The sequence below is a fragment of the Chelonia mydas genome, chromosome 14 (genome assembly GCF_015237465.2).
Source record: "Chelonia mydas isolate rCheMyd1 chromosome 14, rCheMyd1.pri.v2, whole genome shotgun sequence".
Lineage (NCBI taxonomy): Eukaryota > Metazoa > Chordata > Testudines > Cheloniidae > Chelonia > Chelonia mydas.
Window position 1 is genome coordinate 1,424,417 of NC_051254.2, and position 26,664 is coordinate 1,451,080.

At 57.5% G+C, this 26,664-nt stretch overlaps 1 protein-coding gene across 21 annotated transcripts in view; it reads right to left on the bottom strand.

Moving 5' to 3' along the window:
* The window catches only part of RBFOX3 (RNA binding fox-1 homolog 3), a 352,823-nt gene that overhangs the window by 5,007 nt on the left and 321,152 nt on the right, over positions 1-26,664 (bottom strand). For 13 of the 21 annotated variants that reach the window (XM_043527730.1, XM_043527725.1, XM_043527720.1 and 10 more), the window contains 9 exons: positions 11,945-12,247; positions 10,125-10,262; positions 9,002-9,055; positions 8,006-8,098; positions 5,706-5,766; positions 4,964-5,017; positions 3,111-3,243; positions 1,559-1,598; positions 406-464 (listed from right to left, as the gene is read on the bottom strand). In XM_043527730.1, coding sequence (XP_043383665.1) covers positions 406-464; positions 1,559-1,598; positions 3,111-3,243; positions 4,964-5,017; positions 5,706-5,766; positions 8,006-8,098; positions 9,002-9,055; positions 10,125-10,262; positions 11,945-12,214 — 902 coding nt within the window. In that variant the 5' untranslated portion in view covers positions 12,215-12,247. The remainder of the gene's footprint in view (positions 1-405; positions 465-1,558; positions 1,599-3,110; positions 3,244-4,963; positions 5,018-5,705; positions 5,767-8,005; positions 8,099-9,001; positions 9,056-10,124; positions 10,263-11,944; positions 12,248-26,664) is intronic. The other 8 variants (XM_043527735.1, XM_043527717.1, XM_043527722.1 and 5 more) reach the window with 5 other exon arrangements.

Genomic DNA, 26,664 nt, shown 5'->3' on the forward strand with positions numbered 1-26,664 from the left:
AGTCCCTAGGCCAGCTCTGCTCACTGTACACTCAGGGCACCTCGACCCCATTCCCCCCCCCAGGGAAGGGACCAGCTGGAGCGCTGCCTCGGGGCCGTGATAGCTGTGATAGGGAGATGCCCAGCTCCTGGCTGAGGGGGCTGTGGGCACGGAGCAGGTTGGTGAGGGCTAGGAAAATGGGTGACCAGGAGCCGCTTTCTGGACGTGGAGGGGGTGCTGGCTGCAATGAGATCAGTTCTGAGCATGTCCCTTCCTCGCCGTGTGCCCTCTCTGGGAGCAGAGGTGACAAGAGTCCCAGGCTCTGTCCCCAGGCCTCTCTCTCCAGGGACACAAGCCCAATGGGCTGGCGGGGAGCCAGGCCACAGGTGCCTCTGGCTGGGCAAGGGTGGCAGAGGAGCGCCTTACCTGTCGCTGTATGCTGCCGCTGCTGGCGGCTGGGCGTATCTGTAGGCTGCGTAACCCCCCTGTGCCAGCAAGAAGAGACACGTCGTCAGGCAGGGACTGGCAGCCCCAGAGGGCTCCGGGCAGGCCTGGTGGAGCAGCTCCCTTGGAAAGGAGCCCAACCTTCTAGCAGACCCCTGAGGAGAGAGCCTGGCTCCCCTCGGCTGTGCCCAGCAGCTGGTGAGTGGTAGGAGCTTTGGGATCCTGCTAGGAGCCAGGTGTCTGCACCATGAGGCAAATGCCAGGCTCATTAGCATTCCCAGGGGACTTGCAAACATCTTAACCGGAAACAATTAAATGTCACTTCCCTGATCGCTTTAATGAGGTGTCACATGAGATAAATCCTTCAGCTGCCCGCCTGAGCCAGGGCCAAGGGCTTTTAAATATGGAGGTTAAATGCTGGTGTGATGCACTGTGCTGACACTGTCCGACAGCATAAATCCAGCGCAGCGCTTGCCTGGCGAGGGGCCCTTGCTCAGGGCCCAGCAGTCAGCACTGTGCCCCCTTCGCCTGCCCTGCACACTGCAGCCCCTGCCCTGTGCCTCTTTCAGCCCGTTCCCCAGCCCTGCTCCTTCCACAGCCCCTGCCCCCTGCAGCCCCCACCCCCTGCAGCGCTTCTTCCGCAGCCCCTGCTCTGCTCTGCTCCTAGAAGCCTGGCCTCCATTCAGGCACCTCTTTTATCCCCCACATCTCTTCTCACTCCGGAAACCTTCTTCTAATGGCTGGGAATTTAACTCTGGCAACACCAGCTTGTCTGGCATGTATTGTCTAGAGTAGCGAGATCACAGTTCTCAGTTGGATCATGGCTCATGAGACAGTCTATAATACTCTGCACATTTTCTGTAAAGTTCCTCACTTTGCAGAATACAGGACAATAGAGAGAAATGAAAACCACCATCAGAACCACAGCTTCATTCAGCGCCAAGCGGCGGGGAATGCCCAGCTGTGTACTCCCAGCTGCGACCAGCAGGGCACAGTGCAGGCCCCAGGGCCATCCCTACGTCTTCTCAGCCCCACCCCGCGTTGTGGCGGGATTCAATCCAATCCGCCTCTGCTTCCTTTGGCATCAGCAAGGAAACGTGAAACACAACATCCAGGAGGAGTGAGCAGCACTTACGTAAATTTCAGCGCCGTAGAATCCATCCTGATAAACGACCCTGCAAACAGTCCAAAGAGACAGGCTGTGCGTCAGAGGGCAAGCCTGGAAGCTGCCAGCACCATGGTGGGTGGGGAGTGGCCAGGCTATTTGAAGGTGGGTTTATTGTTTCGTTGTGGGCCAGACCCGTCTCCCCATCCTGGCTTGCAGTTGGGTGTCAGATGATGCTCTGGAGTTCCTGGGTGGCAGTCTGGTCCCAGCCATGCTGAGATTAGTCTGGGTTGCTCCAGGCTGGCCTGTGTGTACCTGCAATTAAACTGCGGCCGCATCTGCCCGTGTGGATGCTCAGGTGCCAACAGGGCTGAAAGCAGGGAGAAGCTGGGGGAGGAGAGTGACACCTCACAAAAGCTGAGGAGGAACAAGTGCTCTTGAGGAAATGAGATTGCAGCCACTTCCTCTGGGGGCTGCTCTGTGCTGTCCCAGCTGAAAGTATGCAGGAGCCCATGGCATCAGAGGGTTGGTACCCAACTACAGAGAGAGGGTATAAAGCCTGCATGGAACTTGGAGGGAGGAGACAAGAGTGTGGCGTAGGCACAGGAAGTCAGTCTGTGTGCACATGGCTGAAATGCTTGCTGCAGTTACAGCATATCTGCACATAGCTCTCTTAATGTAGAGCCAGTTCAGTTTTAGAAACCTGGAGTCTGTGACGCTGGCAGGCCAGATGCCAGTTCTTGCCCAAGCTACAGGCATTAACGAAGAACTGACAACCTTCGTCACCTGGATGTTAGCTTTGCTCAAAGTAGGTATTACTCTTTTAAGAATGTATTTAGTGTTTAGACCCCAACTGATTTGGGCTAAGTGACCGGTCTCTTGGGATTGGAAGCAACCTGAATGTCGGGTGATTTGTGGTGTAGGTGACCATTTATCACTAAGTCCAGTTTATCTGGGTGGCAAGGTGGATTGGAGAATCTGAGGGGACTGTCTGTGATTACACGCTGAGACGGTTACAGTGATCCAGGAGCTCATATTTGTTACTGGCTTGGTGAAATCTAGTGACAGAACACACCTCCAGCCTGGGGTGTCTGTCCTGAGGCCGGCACTTATGGCTGTGAGCTGCTCCAGACAGCGGGACAAAGTCCTCTCCTGTGATTACCCCGCACCTGGGGCATGAAACCGGGGGAGGGCTATTTCTAGGGATAAACCCTGCCTCCCCAGGAGACACCAAGAGATGGAAGGAGTCAAGGAACCTTCAAAGAGCTCGACTCTGAACAGTGCCACCTCCACTGAGCCGTACCTCACATGCCGGGTCTGCTCTCCCACCCCAGGCTGCACATGTGGGGTGCAGAGATCTGAACACAGAGACCCCAGTTCCATGGAAGGGTGTTGGGCCTCCCCAGCCACGCAGGGACAACAGGCCTACAGCCTCCCAATTTTCAGCTGAGTTGCATGAAGTGCTGGGAAAAGCAGCCTCTCTCCTTCAAGTCCGTCTCCCAAGAAAGGGGGAAAGCTGCTGCCTGCCTCAGACCCCAGGGCCCCACTGGTTCCAGGAAGCCAGGCTCCCTGGGATACTCACGCGCCATAGGTGGGGATAGGTGGAGGTGGGGGTGCGGCGCGGAACGTGTTGTACACAGCACGCCCCCGGCCCCGTAGGTGCGCCCCTCGGTATGCCACAGCTGTCCCCGTGGCTGGGTAAGGGAACCCTGTTACTGAAGGCAAGAGAGAGAGACATGAGCATCCCAGAGCAGCTCTCCGGCTAGCGCCTGCCCATGGGCCATCCTGAGAGAGATGGAAGGGCCCCTCCTGCGCGGCACTCGCCCACCTCAGCAGCACTTCTTGCTCCGAAGTAGGGACTTGCTGCCTGCTGCCATGGGGCACTACCATTGGGAGAACCCACTGTCACCAAGCACAGAGCCCTGCTTACTGCCATGAGGCACGTGGGTACTCCCAGGGGGTTTATGAGCCCTGTCCACCGCCACAGGGTGTTACTCACTGTGACGTTGCACTTTATATGATTTTATAAAAATATGCTAATGAGTGTGAATATAATGTAACTGGAATATGCTTCATGCAAAAGGTCTCTTGTAAGGTATCATTACAAAGCTTATAATCTACTGAGTGTGGTCATCCTATTTGTACGTATGTATCATTCTTGTATCTGAAACTAGAAATATGAAATATAACTCTGAGGTCCTACTGTAATTATGCAAAGTGTGGGCCATTAATGGTGGTTTGGAATCTTAATGGCTCCCATCAACCAGGACAATTACCTGTAGATGGCTCTGTTTTATTTGTAAGTCTTTCTGTACCTGTAGGCTGGCAAGAGGGTAATGAAGTCTTACAGTGACACGTGATCATGTCACCTGAACTGGTATCCATCTTTAACCTGGTGCTTTTCCATTGAGAAGGAGGGGGTGGGAACCCAGAGGGACAAAGGATTCCAGCCTTATGCAAAAGATATATAAGGGGGTGGAACAGAACAAAGCTGGGGGGCATCATGAGAAATCCCCTAGCTACCACCTGAGCTGGAACAAGGGCTGCACCAGGGGAAAGGATTGTGCCCAAACTAGGAAGGCATCCAGTCTGTGAAAGAAACTTATTGAAACATCTCTGAGGGTGAGATTTTATCTGTATTCAGTTTTATTACTGTACTAGACTTAGACTTGCGTGTTTTATTTTATTTTGCTTGGTGATTCACTTTGTTCTGTCTGTTATTACTCGGAACCACTTAAATCCTACTTTCTGTATTTAATAAAATCACTTTTTACTTATTAATTAACCCAGAGTATGTATTAATACCTGGGGGGGGGCAAACAGCTGTGCATATCTCTCTATCAGTGTTATAGAGGGCAAACAATTTATGAGTTTACCCTGTATAAGCTTTACACAGGGTAAAATGGATTTATTTAGGGTTTAGACCCCATTGGGAGTTGAGCACCTGAGTGTTAAAAACAGGAACACTTCTTAAGTTGCTTTCAGTTAAGTCTGCAGCTTTGGGGTATGTGGTTCAGACCCTGGGTCTGTGTTGGAGCAGACTGGTGTGTCTGGCTCAGCAAGACAAGGTGCTGGAGTCCAAAGCTGGCAGGGAAAGCAGGGGCAGAGGTAGTCTTGGCACATGAGTTGGCAGCCCCAAGGGGGTTTCTGTGATCCAACCCATCGCACTCACCACCACAAGGCACATGGACATTGGCATGGAAACCTACCTACCTATCACCATGGGGCACATGGGCACTGCCCAGCATCAGGGCTGGGGCCTGGCTTCAGCATTATTGATGGCTGGCGCTAACTGAGGTTGTAACCCGCCACCTGAGAGAGAGGCTGGCATGAGAGCAGGCCCAGGGGCAATCAGAGTCACGCGGGCTCCTTCTGTGGCAAGTGGGACGTGAAGCAACCCTTCTGCCAAAGGGACTGACCTGATCCAGACTTTACCTGCATAGAATTCAGGACTGTAGACAGCTCCCACCACCGGGTTCAGCTTCCAGCCTGCCACACAAACAGCGAGGCAGTGAGACCCCCCGCAGGGGGAATCCAGAGAGCAACAAGCCGAGATTTCTCCGCCGTCCCTGCCACAGCACCCCCACCCTCCTCCATGGGCCATGGGGAGACAGCCTGCAGGAGGCCTGTGGGATCGGCTGCCTCCGAGCCCACCCCAGGGAGGCCCAGCTGCTGGCAAACACTCTCCATGTTTCCCAGTGCAAACTGCGGCCATGGCAGGGGACCCCTACTGCAAGGGGGGGAGCTGGACATAATGTGGCAAATGTCTCAGGAAAGCAGGGAGAGGAGTCGCTGAGCCTTTTACCCCTAGAGGCCAGGGTCCCACTCCGCTCCTACCATGGAGCGCAGCGCTTGCCCCAGATGCTCAGTGCAGCCCTTTACCCTGGGACTAACACCCTCCTTCCTGGGGTCCTCTGGGCAGAGATGCTGACGGGACTGGGGGGCTGGCCTGAGCCAGAGGCGCTGGGACTTGTGGGCCTGGCTCTTGCTTGTTGCCGGGAATTCTAGAGGGGCCATCTGACCCACACAGCCTCAGGCCCTAGGAGCAGGAAGAATAAAAGCCCCAAACCCCACACCATGCTCCCAGTGCTTGTGCTCCCAGGCCCCAAGGGAAGCTCCCCGCAGCTGCTCACATTGCCGAGCCCCGCCCTGCTGCCCCACATCCTCCAGCCCTTACCATTGATGTAGGGATTTGCAGCCTTTTTGTTCGTCATGACTCGGGCTGTGGCGTTATTCACCTGCAGAAGAGAGGGCACAGGACAGATCGCTGTCTGCACCCAGAGACGCTGCAGTCCCAGGGGCCTGCTCCGCTGCATTTATGTGGAGTTCTTCCAGCCTGGGGCCGGGGGCAATGTCAGTGACATGATCACCAGGCCAGGCAGTGTCGGGGGACACAGGGCTGGAGTCCCGTAGCACTGCCACACTGCCTGGTACCCCAGGGACCTGCACACAGCTCTACTCTGCCCTGCAATTCTGCCTCCCCCTGGGCTCCCGCTGCACCATGATCTGGACCCACAGCTCCTGCACCTGCTGTTCCAGCCCAGGGCTCCCATCCTGCAGTGCCCCTGCTACTCCAGCCCTGGCTCCCCAACCCCAGCTCTGCTGGTGATCCTCAGTCCTGACCTGCAGCCCTGGGGTAACCGATACCTGGTCCTGAGGCCTCAAGAGCTTACACTGCAGATAGCAGCCAGCTCCCTTCGGACCCACATCCAGAGCCGAGCCCCAGCTTGCAGAAGCTGAGTTTGACAAGGTGCTGTGTGCTGAGCAGGCTGCCTTGGCACTTCCTTGGCCTGCTACAAGCTCATTTCAGCCTTGGGGGCTGTACAGGGGACACGGGCACGAGGCAGTGGGAGGAGAGGCCTGTGCTAGGCTCACTGCCTGGCCAGTGCGAGTGGCAAAGCCTGGAAGGATTGCTGAACTGCACGTGTGGAGAGGAGGAAGCCTCCCGTTTTACACCACTCAGAGGGGCCATGGGAAGGGACAATTCTGCACTGGAGCGGGGCAGGGGACAATTTTGGTGCCCATGAATGGGAGGGTCCAATAGTCCTTGTCAGAGCCAGGCAACATGCAGTAGCAGACCGTGCACATTGACCCCCCAGCTGTCGGTGCCCCTCAGTCCCGACCCGCAGATCCCCAGTTACACCGGTCCTGCCCCCCCCCCCCAGCTGTCGGTGCCCCTCAGTCCCGACCCGCAGATCCCCAGTTACACCGGTCCTGGCCCCCCCCCAGCTGTCGGTGCCCCTCAGTCCCGACCCGCAGATCCCCAGTTACACCGGTCCTGGCCCCCCCCCCCCCCCAGCTGTCGGTGCCCCTCAGTCCCGACCCGCAGATCCCCAGTTACACTGGTCCTGGCCCCCCCCCCAGCTGTCGGTGCCCCTCAGTCCCGACCCGCAGATCCCCAGTTACACCGGTCCTGGCCCCCCCCCAGCTGTCGGTGCCCCTCAGTCCCGACCCGCAGATCCCCAGTTACACCGGTCCTGGCCCCCCCTCAGCTGTCGGTGTCCCTCAGTCCCGACCCGCAGATCCCCAGTTACACCGGTCCTGGCCCCCCCCAGCTGTCGGTGCCCCTCAGTCCCGACCCGCAGATCCCCAGTTACACCAGTCCTGGGCCCCCCCAGCTCTGCTGATGCTGTTCAGTTTTCACCCATGGCAGCTCCCACTCTGCCATTTTTGTAGTGTTGACTCCTCACTGCTGACCTGTGGCATCTCTTGCTATCTCAGACCTACCCCCTGCTTCCCCAGCGCTGCCCGTGTCCCTCTGTCCTGTCCTGCAGACCCCAGAGCTAATGCAGCCGACTGGCTGCTCTTTGGTGCCGACCAACAATCCCTGGGAGGGGAGCATGAAAGGGACCCTCACGCTCAGTTCACTGGTGAACTTCAGTCAAGTTGGAGCTGTGCTCCCCAGAGCTGAGGCTTAGCATGCTGGCCTTCAGTGCTCCCTCCAACTCCCCCCAGAACTCCCTGGGGTCCAGCCCTCACCTGCCCTCCTGCTCCTGTGCCATTTGCTTCAGGCGGTAAGCTCTCCTCCTAGCCCCAGTGCAAGGCACCACTGGCCAAGGACATGCGCTGGCACTCAGCAAACATTCCACCATCAGCACCACACGGAGGAGAACATGCATGATGGGGACTCCGCTCTGGGCCAGACTCTGGCATGGCCAGGGGCCAGGTGGCAGGGACCTGGGCCAGTTAATGCTGGGCGGAGCAGGCACTGAGAGGGAAGGAAGCCAGCAAAGCCCACTCCCCTGCTGAACCGCTCCACGGTCCCTGGGCAGGGCCTGGATTTCCCTCCCACCAGCTGGCTCAAAGGAACAGGACAGGTGAAAGCGGGGGTGAACGCACAAGGCATGCGACATGACTGGGACCCCCGCAGTCCCCGGGAAGGGTGTGTGCAAGGCAAGCAGCCTGGGGGCAGGGGAGGCCCAGGCACCCGCGTGGGCGACACACAGCAGGCAATGGCAGTCACACTTATCTGAGCACCTCAATTTTCCGTCCCTCTACGATTGTGCCATTCAGCTTCTCTCGTGCCCGGTCGGCATCTGTGCTAGTTTCAAAAGTTACAAACCCAAAACCCTGTGAGCAGAGGAGAAACGGGGAGGGAGAGAGCGAGAGCGAGAGAGAAGGGGAATGGGGACAGAGAGAGCAGGTGAATCAGGAGAGCTGGCACAGGAGGCTCAGGCAGTGTGTTCAGGGCCAGATCCTGCGTGGAGAGAGCGAGAGAGATCCTGTCTGGGGCCACCCCCAAGTCACCCCAGTAATGGGGAGAGGGGAACAGAGAAGCAGTGAAGATCCAAAAGAAACATCCACACACACAGGGACATGGGCTGCCCTGTACTAGTGTGGGACGGAGGGACTGAGCTGCCCACCCCCTCAGTGTGGGACGGAGGGACCGAGCCAGCCCCCTCAGTGTGGGACGGAGGGCCTGAACTGCCCGCCCCATGCTATCCACTCTCCATCATGGGACAGAAGGACCAAGCCATGGTTCCCCTCCTGCCTGGCATGGGACAGAGAGACCAAGCTGTTCCCCCCCGTGTTTTCCCTATTACAGGATAAAGGGACCGAGCCATTGTGTCCCGCTGGCACGGGACAGAGGGACCGAGCCACCGCCCAGTGAAATCCCTTCTGCTCAGATGAGGCTGCTCCCCTCTGGTAAGGGGCTGGCATTAGGCCAGTGCCCTTTGTCCCCATGGCTGTGGTCTGAGCTGCGGCCAGTTGGGAGGCACCTGAGTGCAGGTGAGAGGCAGGGGACTGGAGTGTGGGGCAGGCCCCTGGCCGCAGAGAGGGAGGGAGCGGGAGAGAGAAGCAGCAGCACACAGACAGCTGGGCAGGACAGGAGTGAGTCAGGAAGAGCAGGGAAGACGAGCCCCTGAGTCCCTCCCTGAGTGGAGCCTTCGCCAGGAGAAACGCACATGTCACAGGTCAGCCTGGCCTGCTCCCGGGGCTGCTGTAATGACGCCGGCCTCGGGCAGCACCCACCTTGGAGCCCCGCTCATTGAAAATAATCTCCACGTCGAGGATCTTCCCGAATTGCTGCAATCAGAGAGAGCAGAGGGGTGAGAAGAGTGCCCGGGCTCTGCAGAGGGGCCTGCCTCGTCCCCAACCCCCAGGCACACGGGGAGCAGGCCTGCTGCAAATCTCCCGCCCGCGGAGCAGCCAAGGGGCCCACCCTGCACAGCGCTACCCATGTTCACCCAGGCTGAGCTGAGCCCCAAGCGATGGGACTGCCAACTTAATGCTCTGCTGCGCAGCCCTTCAAGGAGAGCCCTGGGGGCCCAGCTAACCTGCCAGGCCAGAGCTCCAGAGCCCTGGGGGCCCAGCTAACCTGCCTGGCCGGGCTGGAGCTCCAGAGCCCTGGGGGCTCCAGCTAACCTGCCGGGCCGGAGCTCCAGAGCCCTGGGGGCCCCAGCTAAGCTGCCAGGCCGGAGCTCCAGAGCCCTGGGGGCCCCAGCTAAGCTGCCGGGCCGGAGCTCCAGAGCCCTGGGGGCCCCAGCTAAGCTGCCGGGCCGGAGCTCCAGAGCCCTGGGGGCCCCAGCTAAGCTGCCAGGCCGGGCCAGGCCGGAGCTCCAGAGCCCTGGGGGCTCCAGCTAACCTGCCGGGCCGGGCCAGGCTGGAGCTCCAGAGCCCTGGGGGCTCCAGCTAACCTGCCGGGCCGGGCCAGGCCGGAGCTCCAGAGCCCTGGGGGCTCCAGCTAACCTGCCAGGCCAGAGCTCCAGAGCCCTGGGGGCCCCAGCTAACCTGCCGGGCAGGAGCTCCAGAGCCCTGGGGGCCCCAGCTAATCTGCAGGGCCGGAGCTCCAGAGCCCTGGGGGCCCCAGCTAACCTGCCGGGTCGGAGCTCCAGAGCCCTGGGGGCCCCAGTTAACCTGCCAGGCCAGGCCAGGAATGAGAGGCTCCCAGTCAGTCTGCCGGGAGGTAGCAGCCTGGGATATGCCCTGGGGAAAGGGGGAGAGCCTGGCATACGAACAAGAGACGAGATAAGGTGAGCACTTGGACACTGTTAGGATCCATTAGTTCTATGTTTGCAATGTCAAGTCCCCTGCCCTGCCTCTTCCTGGGCCCACCGGGGACGACGGGGCTGGTGCACACACTGGCCATACACACCCCGAACATTTGCCGCAGGTCTGGATCCCGGAACCGGAAGGGGATGTTGGAGACGTGTAACCTCTTGGGCTGCTGCTTGTCTGAGTTCTCTGAGGAATGGAGCTGTTGGCTCTCTGTCTGTGCGGCTTCATCTGTCTGCTGGAAAAAAGGACCCCAAAACCATCAGCCCACTGCAGCACTCATGCTGGGAAGGGGACATGCCGCCAAGGGCCAGTGCCCCCGAGGAGCCCCATGCAGCATCACTAACCCCCTACCTGGCACTATGGTCTGAGCCAGGCCCTTCCTGCTGCAGTGTCTGATCCCCAGACAGGGCGTGCAAGGGAGAGGGGGTGAACGAGCTCCTCCCACTGCGGGGGTGGAGACCTCTCGTGAAAAGTGCAGGGCGAAGCTGTGCCTGACCCCAGGGAGAAGAGCTGGCCTGGTGCTGCAGAGAGGCCTGCCAGAGGGTCCGCACTGGCACTACTGTAAAATGGACCCAGGGATCAAAGCCCTAACAGTCTGTGGCCCCCTCCCACAGCCCCCCGGGCTCCATCTCCTTTTACACTTTGGCAGCACGTCTAGCTTGTCACCAACACAGCCTCACTAGACTGAATTAAGTGAGGGTGTGCAAGTTTGTGCATGTGTATGTGCAAGAGAGTTATGTGAGAGGGTGAGTGTGCAAGTGTGAGTGCGTGCAAGGTGAATGGGGATGCGTGTGTATGTGCAGTGTGTGGGGATGAGTGTGCACATGTGCAGTGTGGATAAGTGTGCAGGCATGTGTGCAGAATGCAGATGAGTGTGCATGTGTGCAGCATAAGTTTAAATGAGCGTGTGCAATGTGCGTGTGGATGAGTGTGCATGCATACATGTGGATGAGTGTGCATGTGTGCAGCGTGAGTGTGGACAAGTGTGTGTGTACGCAGTGTGCATGTGGACGAGCGTTTGCATATGCAGCGTGCACGTGCAGCGTGCACATGGACATGCGTGTGTGCATGCAGTGCGTGTGGATGAGTGTGCGTGCACAGTGTGCATGGACGAGCATGCGTGCAGCGTGCATGTGGACGAGTGTGCGTGTGTGCAGCATGAGCATGGATGAGCGTGCATGCCTGTGCAGTGAGAGTGTGGACAAGCGTGCGTGCGTGTGGAGGGAAGGCCAGGGAGCGGGCCCAGCTGTGCTGTGTGGTGCGACGGGGGCGGGCTGGCACTCGCTGACGGCGGCTGGCTGGGAAGTGAGAGCTCAGCACTTTCCGCTTGGAGCTGCATTACAACCACCTAATTGAAGCTATCTGATTGGACAGGAGCCAAGCAGGTAGATTACAAGTGATTAGAAATGACAGGGGAGCCCGTAAACTGGGAGAGGAACTGGCAACCGCAAACTGCCGCTGCCCGTGCTGTGGGCACAGCAGCCCCCAGGGGGGCTGGAGCTGCAGGCTCAGCCTATGGCTCTCCCTTTGTAGCCACAGGTTGCTCAGCTCTGGGGCAGAGGCCTAGACTTGGGACTGAGAGCCTAGGCTAACGCTGGGAACGGGGGGGCAGGGGCTGCGTGACCCACCTGCCTCCTGGTGGGCAAGGCTGTTCTTCCAGCCTGGGACCTTACTGACAACTCTACCAGGCCCCTCAGTCCTGACCCACAGCCCCCTGCTGCCAGGCAGGGGACTCCCGGATTCCCCAGGTCACTGTTTCATACACACATTCTCAGAGCACTTGCTACCATCTCGCCCCCTCCCCCACGCTGGCATATTGCCCTGCCTCCCAAGAGACACCGACGGCACTGGCCCCAAGCGCCAGCCTGTGGCCAAAGGACCCTGAATCCCTTCGTGGCTCATCACTGCTCCTCTCACCTGAAAAGCCCCGCTGCCCACCCGGGGCTCCATGGGGGCTCTTACCGATACCGTCTGCGTCCCTGCTATGGACTGCGTGCCGGCGTCGGTGCCCGGCTGCTCAGCGTGGCTCTGTGCTGGTGTGTAGAGGGTCATGGCGTGCTCCGGTACCGTGCTCTGCCCCGAGTAATCCTGTGTGGGGTGAGGGTGCGGGTGCGGGGGTGCGTACTCTGCAGGGATTCCATTCTGGGGAGGCGGAGGATACTGGGCTGGGGGGTAGGGCTGAGCCATCGCTTCAGGAGGAGCCGTGGCGTCCTGATTACCCTGCAGAGACAGAAGAAGGCTGCTGACTGTCCAGCTCCATGCAGAGCCTGAGAAGTCCTCGGAGCAAGCAAGTGGGGCCCCCCCAGGTGGTGAGGCCAGGAGACCCCAAGGGTTGGAGGCCATACCATCCACAGGCCAAAGCAGGGACCCCATTGGAGACAGGTGTTTGCAGGGGTTTGTAACTCTATTGACAGGACCCTAGGAATGGGCAGAGAGGGTCAGACCTGTATGCACGCATGTCCAGTCCCTTGGGGTGAGCTCCCCACAGGGAAATGGCTGGCTCATGCCCTGCAGCAGGAGGGCTCATGGCCCGTTGTCCTCTCACAGGGAACCCTGGCTGTAGAAATGTCTGAGTGGAACAGCCATCCTGATCTCAGGCTGGCAAAGGTACCAGATGGATGGCTGCCAACTATTGCCAGGACAGATGCAGCCTGAACCAGTCCGTGTGCCTCAGGCCTGATGGACAGGGACCAGCCAACATACTGCCCTCCCAGGTTCCACCTGCCACGCACTTTGGGCCACACCAAACCACATCCAAACACACCAGGGAAGATACAGCTACTTGATGCACAAGTGGAAACTCAAAGACTCCCCTTCATGTGACTGTGGTGAGAACAGCCAAGCCACTGAACACAGCAGAACCAGGGCTGGCTCTAGGTTTTTTGCCGCCCCAAGCAAAAAAATCCCTCCCCCCACCTTTTTTTTGCCTTTTACACATTTGCACTTTGCAATGTTTTTTTGTTTTGTTTTGGTTTTTTTTTAACTGTTTAAAATTTTAAAAAAATGAAAACAGAATCTGTAGTTAGTGAAATAAAACAATTTCCTACTAGTGTACTCATTTAATTTTAGCAAAATCACAATTACAAACAATTTGGGTTCAACTATGCACTGTAATAACTTTAGTGTCTTCCGGTGCGCCCAGTTTCTCATAAATTAAAAGAATTTATATGAATTGAATGTTCCTGGGTTTATACTTGCGTCCTCTTTTAATAATTCAGTGACATCTACATTTTTCGCAATGGTCCTTTCAACTGAAATTAATCCGAGTCCTGACAGACGATTTTGAGACATGGTGGACTCAAATAATTTTTTAGTAATTTCAGTTTTGAGACACTGCGCTCACCAGAAGCCACTGTTTAAAGAATGTGTAATGCTATAGCAGTGTTTGGAGTGAGGTGCTCGGGGCTGTACATCCCGCCCGCGGGCCCCCAGCCTCACCCCAGCAGAGGGGACAGTAACCAACAGAGTGGCTGGGGGGCGAGTCAGCCGCAGGGAGGGGGCAGACCAGGGGCACCCACCCAGCACTGAGCCGCCCGGGGCAGCGGGTCCCTTATCGGCCAAGGGTCTTGCCCCGATCAGGGGTTCCCCTCCACTCGACTCCAGCTCCTCCGCTGCTTATGACACGTGCGGCAGGGACGGGCAGGAAGGGAGAAGCCGCATCGCCCCGCTCCCATGGTGGCGGGGGGCCAGGGCAGGAGCGCCCCCGGGCCAGGACCCCCGCACTGAGCCCACCGCCCCACCCCACGCAGGGGCTCACTGGTTGTCTGAGCGGGGCCGGGGGAAAAAAAGGATGGCTGGAAGGCCGCCCCTGGAAATGTGCCACCCCAAGCCCGTGCTTGCTGTGCTTGTGCCTAGAGCGGATTCAGAGGTGAACTGGACAATATCCATAGTGTCACAGAAGAGGCCTTGAAATGGCTTGTGAACCTACTGCTGCATCTATAGAGCATTGCTCTGCAGAGCTCTGGTCTGTGTCTCCTTTGCTCCATCAGCCCTCAGGCCCCTGCTTTCCTGAGCCAGCAGTGGGGCAGCACTGGGAACTGGACTCAGACTCACCAGGGGCCACTGAACAGGGGGCGAGTGGTGACCCACGAGCTTTGGTGCAACTCTGAATCTGGCAAGGTCAGCAGCCCCTGCTCCTACTGTGCAGGGATCCTCAGAGAAGAAAATCTGGACATTCCAGAAAGAGAAACTAGGGCAGGCTTCAACTTGGAGAACAACAAGGGAGAAAGCCCAGCCGCTCTGGCATCATTGTTCCAAAGAGGATTGCAGAGCATCATTATCCATGATTAGCAAACACACTGCCAGGTGAGTCAGGCCCACGGGGGTGGGGAGAAAAGGGTGGAAAAGAGGAGAGGAGAGCCAGTGCAATGGAGGGGAGCAGGGAGGGGAGGAAAGGGGAAAGAGGCCTAGGCAGAGGTGTGAAATGTCAAATGGCATCTATCACCGAGTCCCTGGGCGATGCTCCGGAGCTGCTCCCTACGAAGCCAGTCAGGACTCTGGGGAAGTCTCCTTTCTGGGAGCAGCCTGTCTGCAGGACACACAGCTCACACAGCTTCCACCTTCCTGGGTCTGACCTCGGAGCATTCAGCATCCTCTGCCCCTCCGTGCGCTTCCCACAGCGAGTCCACCCAGGCGGGGTCCTGGGGAAGCCAGAGGGTCCTGCCCCCCAGCTTCGCAGTCAGACGTGACTCTCAGCCAGCCAGTAAAACAGAAGGTTTATTAGATGACAGGAACATGGTCTAACACAGAGCTTGTAGGTGCAGAGAACAGGACCCCTCAGCTGGGTCCATTTTGGGGGGTGGTGAGCCAGACAACCATGTCTGCACTTCACTCCATGTCCCCAGCCAGCCCCAAACTGAAACTCCCTCCAGCCCCTCCTCCTCTGGGCTTTGTCCCTTTCGCGGGCCGGGAGGTCACCTGATTCCTTTGTTCTCCAACCCTTTAGCTCTCACCTTGCAGGGGGGAAGGGCCCAGGCCATCAGTTGCCAGGAAACAGGGTGTTGGCCATTCTCTGTGTCCAGACCCCTGCACACCCCTGCCCTCTAGGGCTCTGCAACGATCATACACCCTTGTCCCACCCCCTAGACACTTAAGAACTGCCTAGGGGAAACTGAGGCACCCCCCCAATATTCAGAGAAAACATTAAGAACAGTCCCACTTCGTCACAGCATCTTAGCACGCAAGGCAGATATCAAAGAACTGATTAACCCCTTTGCTTTAACTTACCCAATTTACCCTCTTTCCTGGGGCTGGCAGGGGAAATTCCCCCGTCCTGTGGGGTCAGGGCTGAAAGCCAGAGACGGGGCCAAGCCTAGCCCCGAAACACTCAGTCACTGACCATGAGGGGATGTGAGGCTGGAGGAGGGCGTGGGAGAAGGCGTGCTGAGAGTGATAGGCAGGGGGCACCAGGCTGACCCCAGGGAGAGCGAATGGAGGAGGACCCAGTGCTAAGTGCCAGCCCTGGGGGTGTGCTTCCCTTGCTGCTCTTGGAGGGTGGGTGGGTCCGTCACTGGGGAATCCTCTACCTGGGGTGGAGTCCTCCCAGGGCAGGGGGCTCTGCTGAAGCAGCCCTCCCTGCACCCAGGGCCAGCTGGGGCCCTCCTGTGCAGGCTGCACTGGGGCAGGGCTCCACAGCTCTCCCTGCCTGGGCTCGTCCTGGGCCCTAGGATAGGGTGGGGGTCCTGTGGTGCCTGCCTAGCTGTAACGTATTGGGAAACATAAATAAATGCAGCAGTGTGACGAAGCGGAACTGTTCTTAATGTTTCCGCTGAATAGTGTGGGGGTGCCTCAGTTTCCCCTAGGCAGTTCTGAAGTATCTAGGTGGTGGGATAAGGGTGTATGATCATTGCAGAGCCCTAGAGAGCAGGTGTGTGCAGGGGCCTGGACACAGAGGATGGCCAACACCCTGTTTCCTGGCAACTGATGACCTGGGCCCTTCCCCCCTGCAAGGTGAGAGCTAAAGGGTTGGAGAACAAAGGAATCCGGTGATCTCCTGGCCCGGCACAGGGACAAAGCCCAGAGGAGGAAGGGCTGGAGGGAGTTTCAGTTTGGGGCTGGCTGGGGACAGGGAGTGAAGGGCAGACGTGGTTGTCTGGCTTATTGCCCCCCAAAATGGACCCAGCTGAGGGGTCCTGTTCTCTGCACCTACAAGCTCTGTGTTAGACCATGTTCCTGTCGTCTAATAAACCTCTGTTTTACTGGCTGGCTGAGAGTCCCGTCTGACTGCGGAGTTGGGGGGCAGGACCCTCTGGCTTCCCCAGGACCCCGCCTGGGCGGACTCACTGCGGGAAGCGCACGGAGGGGCAGAGGATGCTGAATGCTCCGAGGTCAGACCCAGGAAGGGGGAAGCTGTGTGAGCTTCTTGCCCTGCAGACAGGCTGCTCCCAGAAAGGAGACTTCCCCAGAGTCCTGCCTGGCTTCGTGGGGAGCAGTTCCAGAGCATCGCCCAGGGACTCCGTGACAAGCAGTCACACGTGTGTGTGTGTGTGTGTGTGTGTGTGTGTGTGTGTGTGTGTACACACTCTATTATCCAAAGGAGGAGCAGCACAGTGGCAGAGCAGGGGCTGTAATGCAGGCGGTGGGGGGGAGAGAAAGGTCGGGCTGGGGAGAAAGGAGCACACTCCTAGGAAGGTTTCAGAGTAGCAGCCGTGTTAGTCTGTATTCGCAAAAAGAAAAGGAGGACTTGTGGCACCTTAGAGACTAACACATTTATTTGAGCATAAGCTTTCATGAGCCACAGCTCACTTCATCGGATGCTTATCATCAGTCCCTGTTGGAGTGGAAAGATCCCTTCCCAGCAGGCGCCGTGCTGTGCGCCTCACTCAGGCCTGCCCAGGTGAGGGGTGCTCCCCAGACCCCAACCCATGCTTGGGGGCTGTAAGTTAACACACCTGCCTCTCCAGCCCTTCTGTCCCAGCTCCCAGCCATGGGACCCAGCAGGTTCCTTGTAGAGTGGGACCTGGGATGGGAAGGGGAGGTCTGGACTCCAGGCCACTCTTACTATTGATTCCTGGTCAACGAGACTACTTGACCAGCGGTGAAAGTGAACCCAGAACCCAAGGCCCACCTTCACCCAGGGGCTCTCAGTCATGGTCCAACACCGGCCCCCCTGCTCCCCCCCCCCCGTGTCAATAACCCCATGCTGACAAACAAACAGCTGCAAACCCTTTAGCCAGCATACAGGAGCCAGCTTTGACACCCCCTCTGGATAGGGTCTCTCCTGTTGTGTGCGTGGCTTGGACTGCGGAGACAAGCTCCTTCATTGCGGGTGTGAACAATTTATGATGCAGACAAGATGTTGGGGGGGGTGGGGTGATGGTGGGTGGGTGGGCAGGGGAAACTCTAGCTTCGGCCGTCCCCATTACTGGGACCTTGCACTGGCAACTGAATTGTTAATGGAGGAAGTTGAGACCTATAACCCAGGGCATTGTGGGTAATTATATACAAATCCAGTCTGACTAAAGATCTGCAAGTCATTCAAAGGCTTACGGGCTTCTTCCTCCGCTGACTCAGCCACTCGCAGCTTCCTAGGGATGCAGCAGCCAGACGCTCGCCAGAGTGATCTGAGCTTCAGGCTGGCAGCACCAATGCACTTTGGAACCAGCCAGCAACAGCCCTAACACCAAGCTCCAGGCTACACTGTGACCCTCCGGTGCATCTCCATAGGTGTCATTGGCAAAGACTGGCACTGCGGTGCTGCTGTACACAGGGTACATGCCAGGCTTGGGGAGAGATGGATCTGTGCAAGGGTAGGCTATTACCGGTGGGCCTGGGACAAAGTGCCACCACCGAACATGGCAGATTCTGCTCGCCATTTCAGAGAAGTGGGTTCCCGAAGCAGAAGGCAGAGCAGGAAGTGGAGGGAGGCACTGCAGACACTTTGCTCTAAGGACACCCTGCCCTGGAGGGCTGGGACTAGCCTGTGGAGTCTTTCAGCTTGGGGTTAGGCAGCCAGTTACCACACTCAGCTGATGCCAGATCCTCCCACAAGCCTGTCTCGGCTGGCACGGACCACATTTGGGATCTAGTCAGATTCCAAATACCAACTAGCGTGTCCGTCAAAAGAAGCAACAGCCATGTACTTAGTTAGGACTGAAAGTCCAGACCTGGCCCTCACTTGTGCCCCTACACAGCTGGTCAGCAGGGAGGCCAGTGAGTTAAGTGCACTGCTGAATACCCTTCCAACACAAGGAGCTAGCCAAGAGCTGCATAGTTTTCAGGACACAACCAACATAATCACAAAGTCCTTTGCCATCACCAGATTCAAGAGTAAATCAGATCCCAGCAGGGTTTCCTCACCTTCCTCCTGAGTCCCATGCAGAGAAAATTGCCATAGTCCAAGCCCAGGGCTTCTAGGTCACTGCTCCAAACCTCCCTTTTGCAGATGGAAATGGGATGCCCCTGACTGGGGCAGGGCTCTGTCTCACTGGGAAGTCTGTCCTGCCCTATCAGCTAGGAGCCTTGTACCAAGTGAGGAAGAGCTTTGAACAGTGTCTGGAGGAACAACACCACTACCAGGGAGGGAGCAGGGCTCTTAGGAGGGGCACTGGTGCCTCTGACACAGTCCCATGGGCCCCAACAATGCGGCCCAGGCCAGCAGCACAGTGCATGGCCCTGGGGGTGAAGCAGACTCCAGAGCCTGCCCCCAGCTGGGGGCGCAGCAGATTCTGTGAGCTCCAGTGCTCGGGAACACTGCCAAGCGTTTGAGACACCTGGCAGGGGCCAGTGAAAAGAAAAAAACAGTCTCTGGCTTCCAGAGCGGAGCAGGGCTCATGCTAACGTGGACCCGTGGCCCTGTCTGACAGTGCCTGGGTCCCGCATCACCATCTCAGACACAGCAGAACAAATCCAGCACCACTCTGCACTAAGCCCCATCCCCTAGTAACCAGACACATTACCACAACCAGCAGCTGGGGCAGAACCCAGTGCCATGAGCTGCTAAACCCACCAATGAGGCGGTGTAGGCCTGGCCAGATTGCCGGGCAGGTGCCCCAAAGATATCGACCCGAGCAGCTTTCAGTCACCTTCCCCGTGGGACAAGCAACACACACATCACAGCCTCCGCACACAAGAAGGGGAGCAGGCTCAGCAAACCCTACAGCCCTGCTGACCCCTGACATGCCTTGGGCCTTTGAGGATGGAGCCCAGGCAGCCGGCCCCTTCCTACCTTGTTTACCAGCTCCTTGCAGTGGCTGGACCAGCCAGAGGCCCCATGCCCCGGCTCAGCAGCAGTTCTGTGGCCTGCTTTCCTTTCCCCATCCCAGCATCGCTCCCCAGCATGCATCACCTGCTGGGCCAAGCCATCGGTCAGGCTGCTCCTCACCACAGCTCCCATGAAAGGCCACCTCAGCCCACAATAGCTGGGAGGGTCTGCCAGACACTTGGCCAGGCTTGGCTCTCCCAGGGCTTTCAAGGAGGTAGACTCGCCCAGCCCAGAGCGCCCTGTTCAGCGGGGATGATCCCGCCGGCATAGCTCAGAGCGGGGTCTGGGCCATGGCAGTGCCACACCCAGAGCCCCTAAGGTGAGGAACCTTCCGGTCCCTGAAGGGCACTGGGGAGCATGCTGAATTCTCTGCCAGGGACATGGCAAGGGCAGGGCAAGCTGAGGGACGAGGGGCAGAGGGTGAGCTGGGATGCACGGACCAGGAGGAAGCACAGGAGCGTGCAGAGCACAGGTTGGGGAGTGGCCCCACCTCAGCAGGTCCCCACGGCTGGCGCCCAGCCAGCTCGTCCACTGACAGCCGCATTCGTATCAGTTATTAATTAGGGCTGTCGCAGTGCTTGTCATCCCAAGTATTATTTCATTCAGGGCCCATTAGGTTCCCCTGTTTTGCTGCTTGCTGTCTCTGGTGCTGCAGCGGCCCTGATCTATGGCTCACTCTGCGATCCCTCCCACCAGGCGCTGCCCATCCATCCCCAGGCACCTGCCAGGGAGAAGGATGGGGAGACACTCACCTGCTCAGCGAGCTCTGAACAGAAGAAGGGGCTCCCTCGCTCAAGGACAGGAACACAGGGGCCTGCAGGAAGAGGGAGGCTGGGGGATCCCAGAGGGGAGAGACTTGCAGGAGGATGGGTTGGGGGACCCAGGTGGGAGGGGAGGGCACCCAGGGGGAAGGGGAGGGACTCACAGGGGATGGGTGGGGGGTCCCAGGTGGGAGGGGTGGACTCACAGGGGATGGGTGGGGGGTCCCAGAAGGGAAGGGAGACAGGTAACAGTTTAGCTGAGCGACGCCCATTCACATCACTGGGAACCTGGCCGCTGCTCTGCTCCCCATGGGCTGCACTAAATGTTTCCCTCGACACACGCTGCTTTGCACAGGCCGTGCTCCAGGAAAGGCCCCGACCCACAGGAACCCCAGAGCAGTCCCCCTGCTTCATCCATGCCTCCCATCCAGAGCACTGCAGCCCCCTCCCGCTCCTCAGCACCCCCAGTGTCTCCTCCAGACCCCCCAAAGCACTACACTTAGTACACTCAGATCACCTTCCTGAGCCGGCGCTCTGAGCAAGGCACCCCTCTCTGCCTATGCTGCCATGGACACCCTGTAACTACTTCCCCCAGGGCACAGAGCTGGTTCATATGGCCCTAGCTCTTCTCTCCTCTGCTTGCTGCCTGGAAGAACCCAACAGGCTGCTTGTGGCCAGGGCATGGGGCTGGGAGATCAAGCCATAAGCACTGGATTAGTCAACGGTCCATATGCAGTGCCCTGGGTGTTAGAGCAGGGCTGGCCCTTCTCAGCCCCTCGCACCGAGCAGTGATAGCGGTGCCCTGGTCTGCATGCTGCATATGGGCACTCTCTGTGCCAGCCCCTCACACCGACAGCGGTGCCCTGGTCTGCATGCTGCATATGGGCACTCTCTGTGCCAGCCCCTCACACCGACAGCGGTGCCCTGGTCTGCATGCTGCATATGGGCACTCTCTGTGCCAGCCCCTCACACCGACAGCGGTGCCCTGGTCTGCATGCTGCATATGGGCACTCTCTGTGCCAGCCCCTCACACCGACAGCGGTGCCCTGGTCTGCATGCTGCATATGGGCACTCTCTGTGCCAGCCCCTCACACCGACAGCGGTGCCCTGGTCTGCATGCTGCATATGGGCACTCTCTGTGCCAGCCCCTCACACCGAGCAGGCAGTCCTAGCACCACAAACACATTTTAAGATGAAAACACTTCTGGAAAACAAAGGGTTCACAAGCCCAATTTCACATCTGCCTGGGGCAGAGCTGAGGTCCTGACTTGCCAAGAGGGGCAAGTATGTGTGGGGTTGTGTGGGTTCAGGTAGAAATGGAGGAGGGCACTGCATTCCAGGCACTGAGCCCACAGGATCTGAGCCAGGAAAAGAAGGAGGTGGGGTGGGGAGAGACAAGTGAGGGCAACAGGTAGGGTGAGCTGGGAGTTTGACAGGGATGAAGTAGGGAGGGGCGTGACGGACAGTGAGCCAGCTATGACAGCCCAGGGGCTAGGCCTGACTTCTGTACTGTATGGTTTGCAGAGAACCCGCTGTGCCATAAACTGACCACTCCTGCAAGGAGCAACTTCACAGACCAAAGAGAGACAGACGGTGACCCAGGCGAGGAAAGAGAAGCCAGAGAGAGCAGGAAATGCATAAGGCACTAGGACAGCAGCAGGCCCACGTGACAGGGGCTAATGCTAACAGAGCAGAACCCAGCTCTAGTGGGAAAGTCTGGGAGCTGGACACCCAGAGAGGCCTGAGATCTGGAGCTGGAGTGATAACACAGCCCCAGCCATCCCTGCCCTTCAGCTCCCAGCCCAGGGCCATGCAGTGCTCTGAGCTCAACGTCAGCTTTGTGAGCTGAGCCTGAGGGCTTTGCTGAGCCACGAGACAGACAGACGCACCAAGAGACTGCCCCAAGCAGTGAGGAGCTGGACCCCTGGCATCACAGGGCACTGGGCCTCTCTAATAAGCAGGTTGGACTGCACCCAGCATGTCCCTCCCCTGGTGTGAGCGCAGGGGATGCTCCCGGATGGCAGCTTGGATGGTGATTTTCTGCATTTTCATTAAAAGATATTCTAATTATTAATGGCCCATGGCCCTCATTTAATAAATGAGACAGGAGATTAAGCACATTGCCTGAGACAGAGCTCAGAGAAAGGAAGCCAGTATTTAAAACTGAACAGAGACCCAGCTGGAACTGAGAGCCAACAGCTATCAATTAATCTTACCACTCAGCCAAGAGCAGGGCTCCCGGAGGGGCTGGGGGTCATGCCAGGGACAGCAGGGCGATAGAGCCCTGGAGTGCTGGGCAGGTCTGGGCAACACGTGGCTGTCAAGAGGATGCCCAGTGGCATGCCCAACAGCCCACAAGCTCTCGTGCACACTGGCTTTGCCACAGTGGGCATTCACCCACTGCCGGGACTCGAGCTCAGCATTCAAAGCGAGCAGCCGTGTTTGGAAAAGCTGGCTCGGGTGGCTGGAGCAGTCATGCTGGGGCTGAGATGTCCTCACAAGGGGACAAGAAGCCCCTGCAAGACACAGCCCTTTGGGCCCTGCTCAGCCTCCCTGGGATCCTCACTCGGCATCACATAGCACCAGGGCTGCGACAGCAGAGCCATGGGGCACAAGAACCCCTTCTGAGGTGCAGCCTGGTGGTTGGGAAGCCAGCAGCACCTCCGAGGCACTGCTGTGGCTGGTGGGGTGAGACAGCATCCAGCTCGGGGGAAGCCCCCAGCGCCACAGAGGGGAATAGCTCCCTTGCCCGTCCTCCGCTTCTCCTGGCAGATGGGCGATCTGGCAAGGCCCTTCTGCAGCAAGCCGGTGGCCAGGCGAGCACAGCTATCAGCAGGCACCATGGAGCATTCACCTGAGAACAACAGGGCCCTGGGCTGGGGGCACAAGGCCAGCCGGGAACAGGGGCCCCGTTCCAAGGAGCAGGCCAATGAGAGGGTGGGGCAGCTTGGGTGAACCCTTGCAGGCACTGACGGCAGCACGGAGGGGAGCTGGGGCAGGGGGAAAGTTCCACCCACACTGCTGCTTATTGACCAGCCCTCCAGGCTCAGGACAAGCCTCTGCACTTCCCGCCCCACCACCTGAACAAAGACAACATGCCCTCCGCTCCCACGCCTGGCCCTGCGCCAGCCCCCCCCCCCACAGTGGGCTACCTTCCCCCACCGAGACTGCGACCCCGCTACTGTGGGCAGAGGAGTGCCAGGTGTGGTGTCTCACCCTCCGGAGCTGGGTGTGCAGGGAGGGGAGGAAGGTGAGAACCCCAGTGGCTGGCTAGGAGCACAGCTGGTAGGGTGAGAGGCTGCCATGCACGATCCACACGCTGGCACGAGGATCCCCTTGTGGGTAGGGCAGCAATGCTTTTATCTGTAGTGCCCATGGCAGCGGAAACTGTGGGCAGGCTGGCAGCACGCTGGGTGTCAAGCTCTGGGAAACACTCTGCCCTGTCTTGGAGGGGAGTACTTTGGGGGCTGGCGAAAGGTCTGCGATGCCCCATGGTGGTATTGGCACTCCCACGCGCAGGCAGGCCCTGTGTAACCCGGCCTGGCTGGCAGGTGGGTGGAATAATAGGAAAAATAAAGAGATCAGTCTTGTTCCCGCGGCTCCCTGAGCCCACTCTCCATTTAGATCCAGGAACAGACCCAGGAGAATGACGAGAGGGCAGCCTCTCCCAAGTGCAGCCCCCTGCGCTCACCCCCTGCCAGCTCTCCACTTCCCCCGGAGCACCTCGCTGGGCGGCACTGGGGAGCCTGCGGAGCAGAAGCTGTGCTGCCCTGGAGCTCACAGTCCCACCGCCACCGACTACCCGTTGTCTTCCCTGCATTACATCTGGAGCTGCATGCAGCCCCTGCCCAGACTGCTGCGCGCCAAGGCTGTCTCCCTGCCTCACTCACCGCAAGGCCGGAAGTGGATCTAATCTTTAGCTGATTAAATGTCCCTCATTAACGAGTTTCTTTAATTAATGAAGTTTTTGTGTTTGCTCCACTTGCTTTATCCCTGCCACACACTGCCTCCTCAGCACAATCCAGGGCCATTGCCTTTCCAGGAATGTAGCGCGTGGGGCCGGTTCCTGCCGATGGCGCACTTTGCTGATGATTCCTGTCAGCTTGGGGCTGACAATTCCATTTTAAACCTTTTCTTGTTTTTCAGAAAACACCCTCCACAAGTGGAGAAAGGGCCTGTGCCATTAGCTACATGGCAATGCCCAGAGGAACAAGCGGGCAGCCCACACGGCTGGGTACCTTCGGCGGCTGCTCGGGGCTCATCCCCAGGGATGCAGATTTGGGCCCTTTGAATGGTGCCTCCCATGCATGTCAGCACCTGGTGCTAGGCAGCTCTGCAGATGCTGCCGGGACCTGAAGGGATGAGCAGCCCAATGGGTTGCTGCTCCCTAGCCAGCAGGTGGCACTGAATTAGCCCATCACAGCCCTGTTCCCTAGCTGCTGCAGCCCTCTGACCCAGAGAGACTGTGCTGTGCTCCCCAGTGCCTGAGGCCCATTTCCAGCTCCGCAGCTAATGAATGGCATCGCGCTTTGGGCTCGGCCCAGTGAAATGCCAACATTGGGCAGTTTTGCTTCCCGGGCAGCGTGCAAGTGCCCCCCTCTCCTTTCTGCCATGCTGACTTAGGGGTGGGGTTCTATGGCTCCCTGGGGCAGGGCACCGCTCTGTAAATGAGCCGCTCATTGGAGCGGTGTCCCAGCATTTGGGATCAGACCCCTGCCAGGTCTATCGATTGCTCTAACCTGTCCCATTTCCCCCAGTGAGACCAGAAATGTCATCACCCTCTGTACAGCCTGCTGGGCAAGGCTGGGACTGCCCTGGCTATGAGGACCCACAGCAGCCTGCGTTCCCTCCCCGCACTAGAGCTGCTCCTTCTGGGCTATGCCCTGTGCTGTTTCCTTTTAGGCTCAGGAGCAGAAATGAGATAGGAGGTTTGGAGAAGGCTATTCTGATGGCTAGGAGCATGATGGATAAAATCTGATTTAAAAAAACCTGCATTTTTTTATTTAAATTAAATACAGGTTTATTATTTAAAAATAAATCTATTTAAAATTAAATTTGAAATTGACAACCTATGTTGAGTCCTAAACTTATTATAATCTAGTCAAATGTACATTGTACACAAAGCACTATTACGCAGTCCATGTTTGCTGCTGACGTTTTAAAGAAAGTCTACCAGTGCTGAACTGGTGGAAGCCACTGGCTAAGAACCTGGAATCTGAGTTTGCTAAAGGGCTAAACCAGTTTTTAACAGCAGTAGCCTCTTCTGCAGGTGCTGAGGCAATATTTTCTTCATTGCAGTTTATTTAACTAGATCAGTACAATGAGTAGTTCATTCAAAGTTAAGAAACCAGTTGGGAGTTGAAAGAGCAGGGAGGCTTGTTTTCCTTGTCCAAGCTGTGAATGAAAACTACTGTAGGTGTGAGAGGATGAGCTCTACTAGTGCTTTAAGGACATGGTGACTGGAAACAGTCAGTTCAGTGCACTAACTACAGATGATACTGCCTCTGTTTAATACATCAGCTAGTTTTAGATGCAAAACATGTGTTGATAAACTTTTTTCTTATGTATCCAACACATTTAAGGTAGTTTTATTTAACAAAAATATAAAATACTGTTTTTGTGCATTTCTAATTGAATTTGCATTTCCATCTGTGATAGGACATGCCCCCACACCGCTGACAGACAGGCTAACAAGCCTTCCTGCACCAGGAAGCGCAATTAGGCGCACCTGCAGAACATGTGCCACTGGAGAGGGGAGCTTAAAAAGGTGATGCTCGCTACTGCAAGAAGAGGCTGCCAGTGAGCTCTAGTAGCCCAGTCCGGGATAGTGGCTGGCCTTTCCTCCCCTGTGCCCTTGTTGTGGGGAAGACTGGCACTACAAGCCAGCTATGGGCAAGGGGCCCTGGCAGGCTGCTCCCCGGGACTAGAGGTAATTGGTCTCAAAAGAGACTCCAGGAATTAACTGAACTTCTGCTAGGAATGCCCAGGTGTGGGGAGGCTCCTGTACAAGACTCAGTGCCAAGCGACTGAAAGAGACTCTGACCCAGCCCAGGATGAGGGTCGGCTGACTGCGCTAGCCACACGGAGCTCAACACAAATTGGAAGTAAAAAATTAATCATCCACTAGTAAAAAGTTAAGCTACATAATTCCATAAACAGATGTTACAGATACATTGTATCCTCTGGTTAACAACAAGCACCACGTTCAGTGCAAAGGCTGTGTAATTAACTGCAAATCAACATGTTTGAATAGTTCCAACCTTTCTTTAGGACAGCGGTTCTCAAACTTCCGTGACCCCCTTCTGACAGCAAAAATTATTGGGCAGGCGGGCGGGGTGGGGGTCAAAGCCGAAGCCCAAGGGCTTCAGCCCCAGGCAGAGGGCCTGTAACCTGAGCCCCGCTGCTCCGAGCTAAAGCCCTCAGGCTTCGGGCCCCAGCAAGTCTAACGCCAGCCCTGGCAACCCCATTAAAAAGGGGTTGGGACGCACTTTGGGATCCCGTCCCACATTTTGAGAACTGCTGCTTCAGGAAAATAACTAAAAAGTACAAATGCAAAACAGGATTAAAATCGATCATTTAAATCCAGATTTCCTCCTTAATGACTTACATCATGATTAAAATCAGTGATTTAACGTGCTTTGATTTAGACCTATCTGCTGCGCTCAGGATGAATC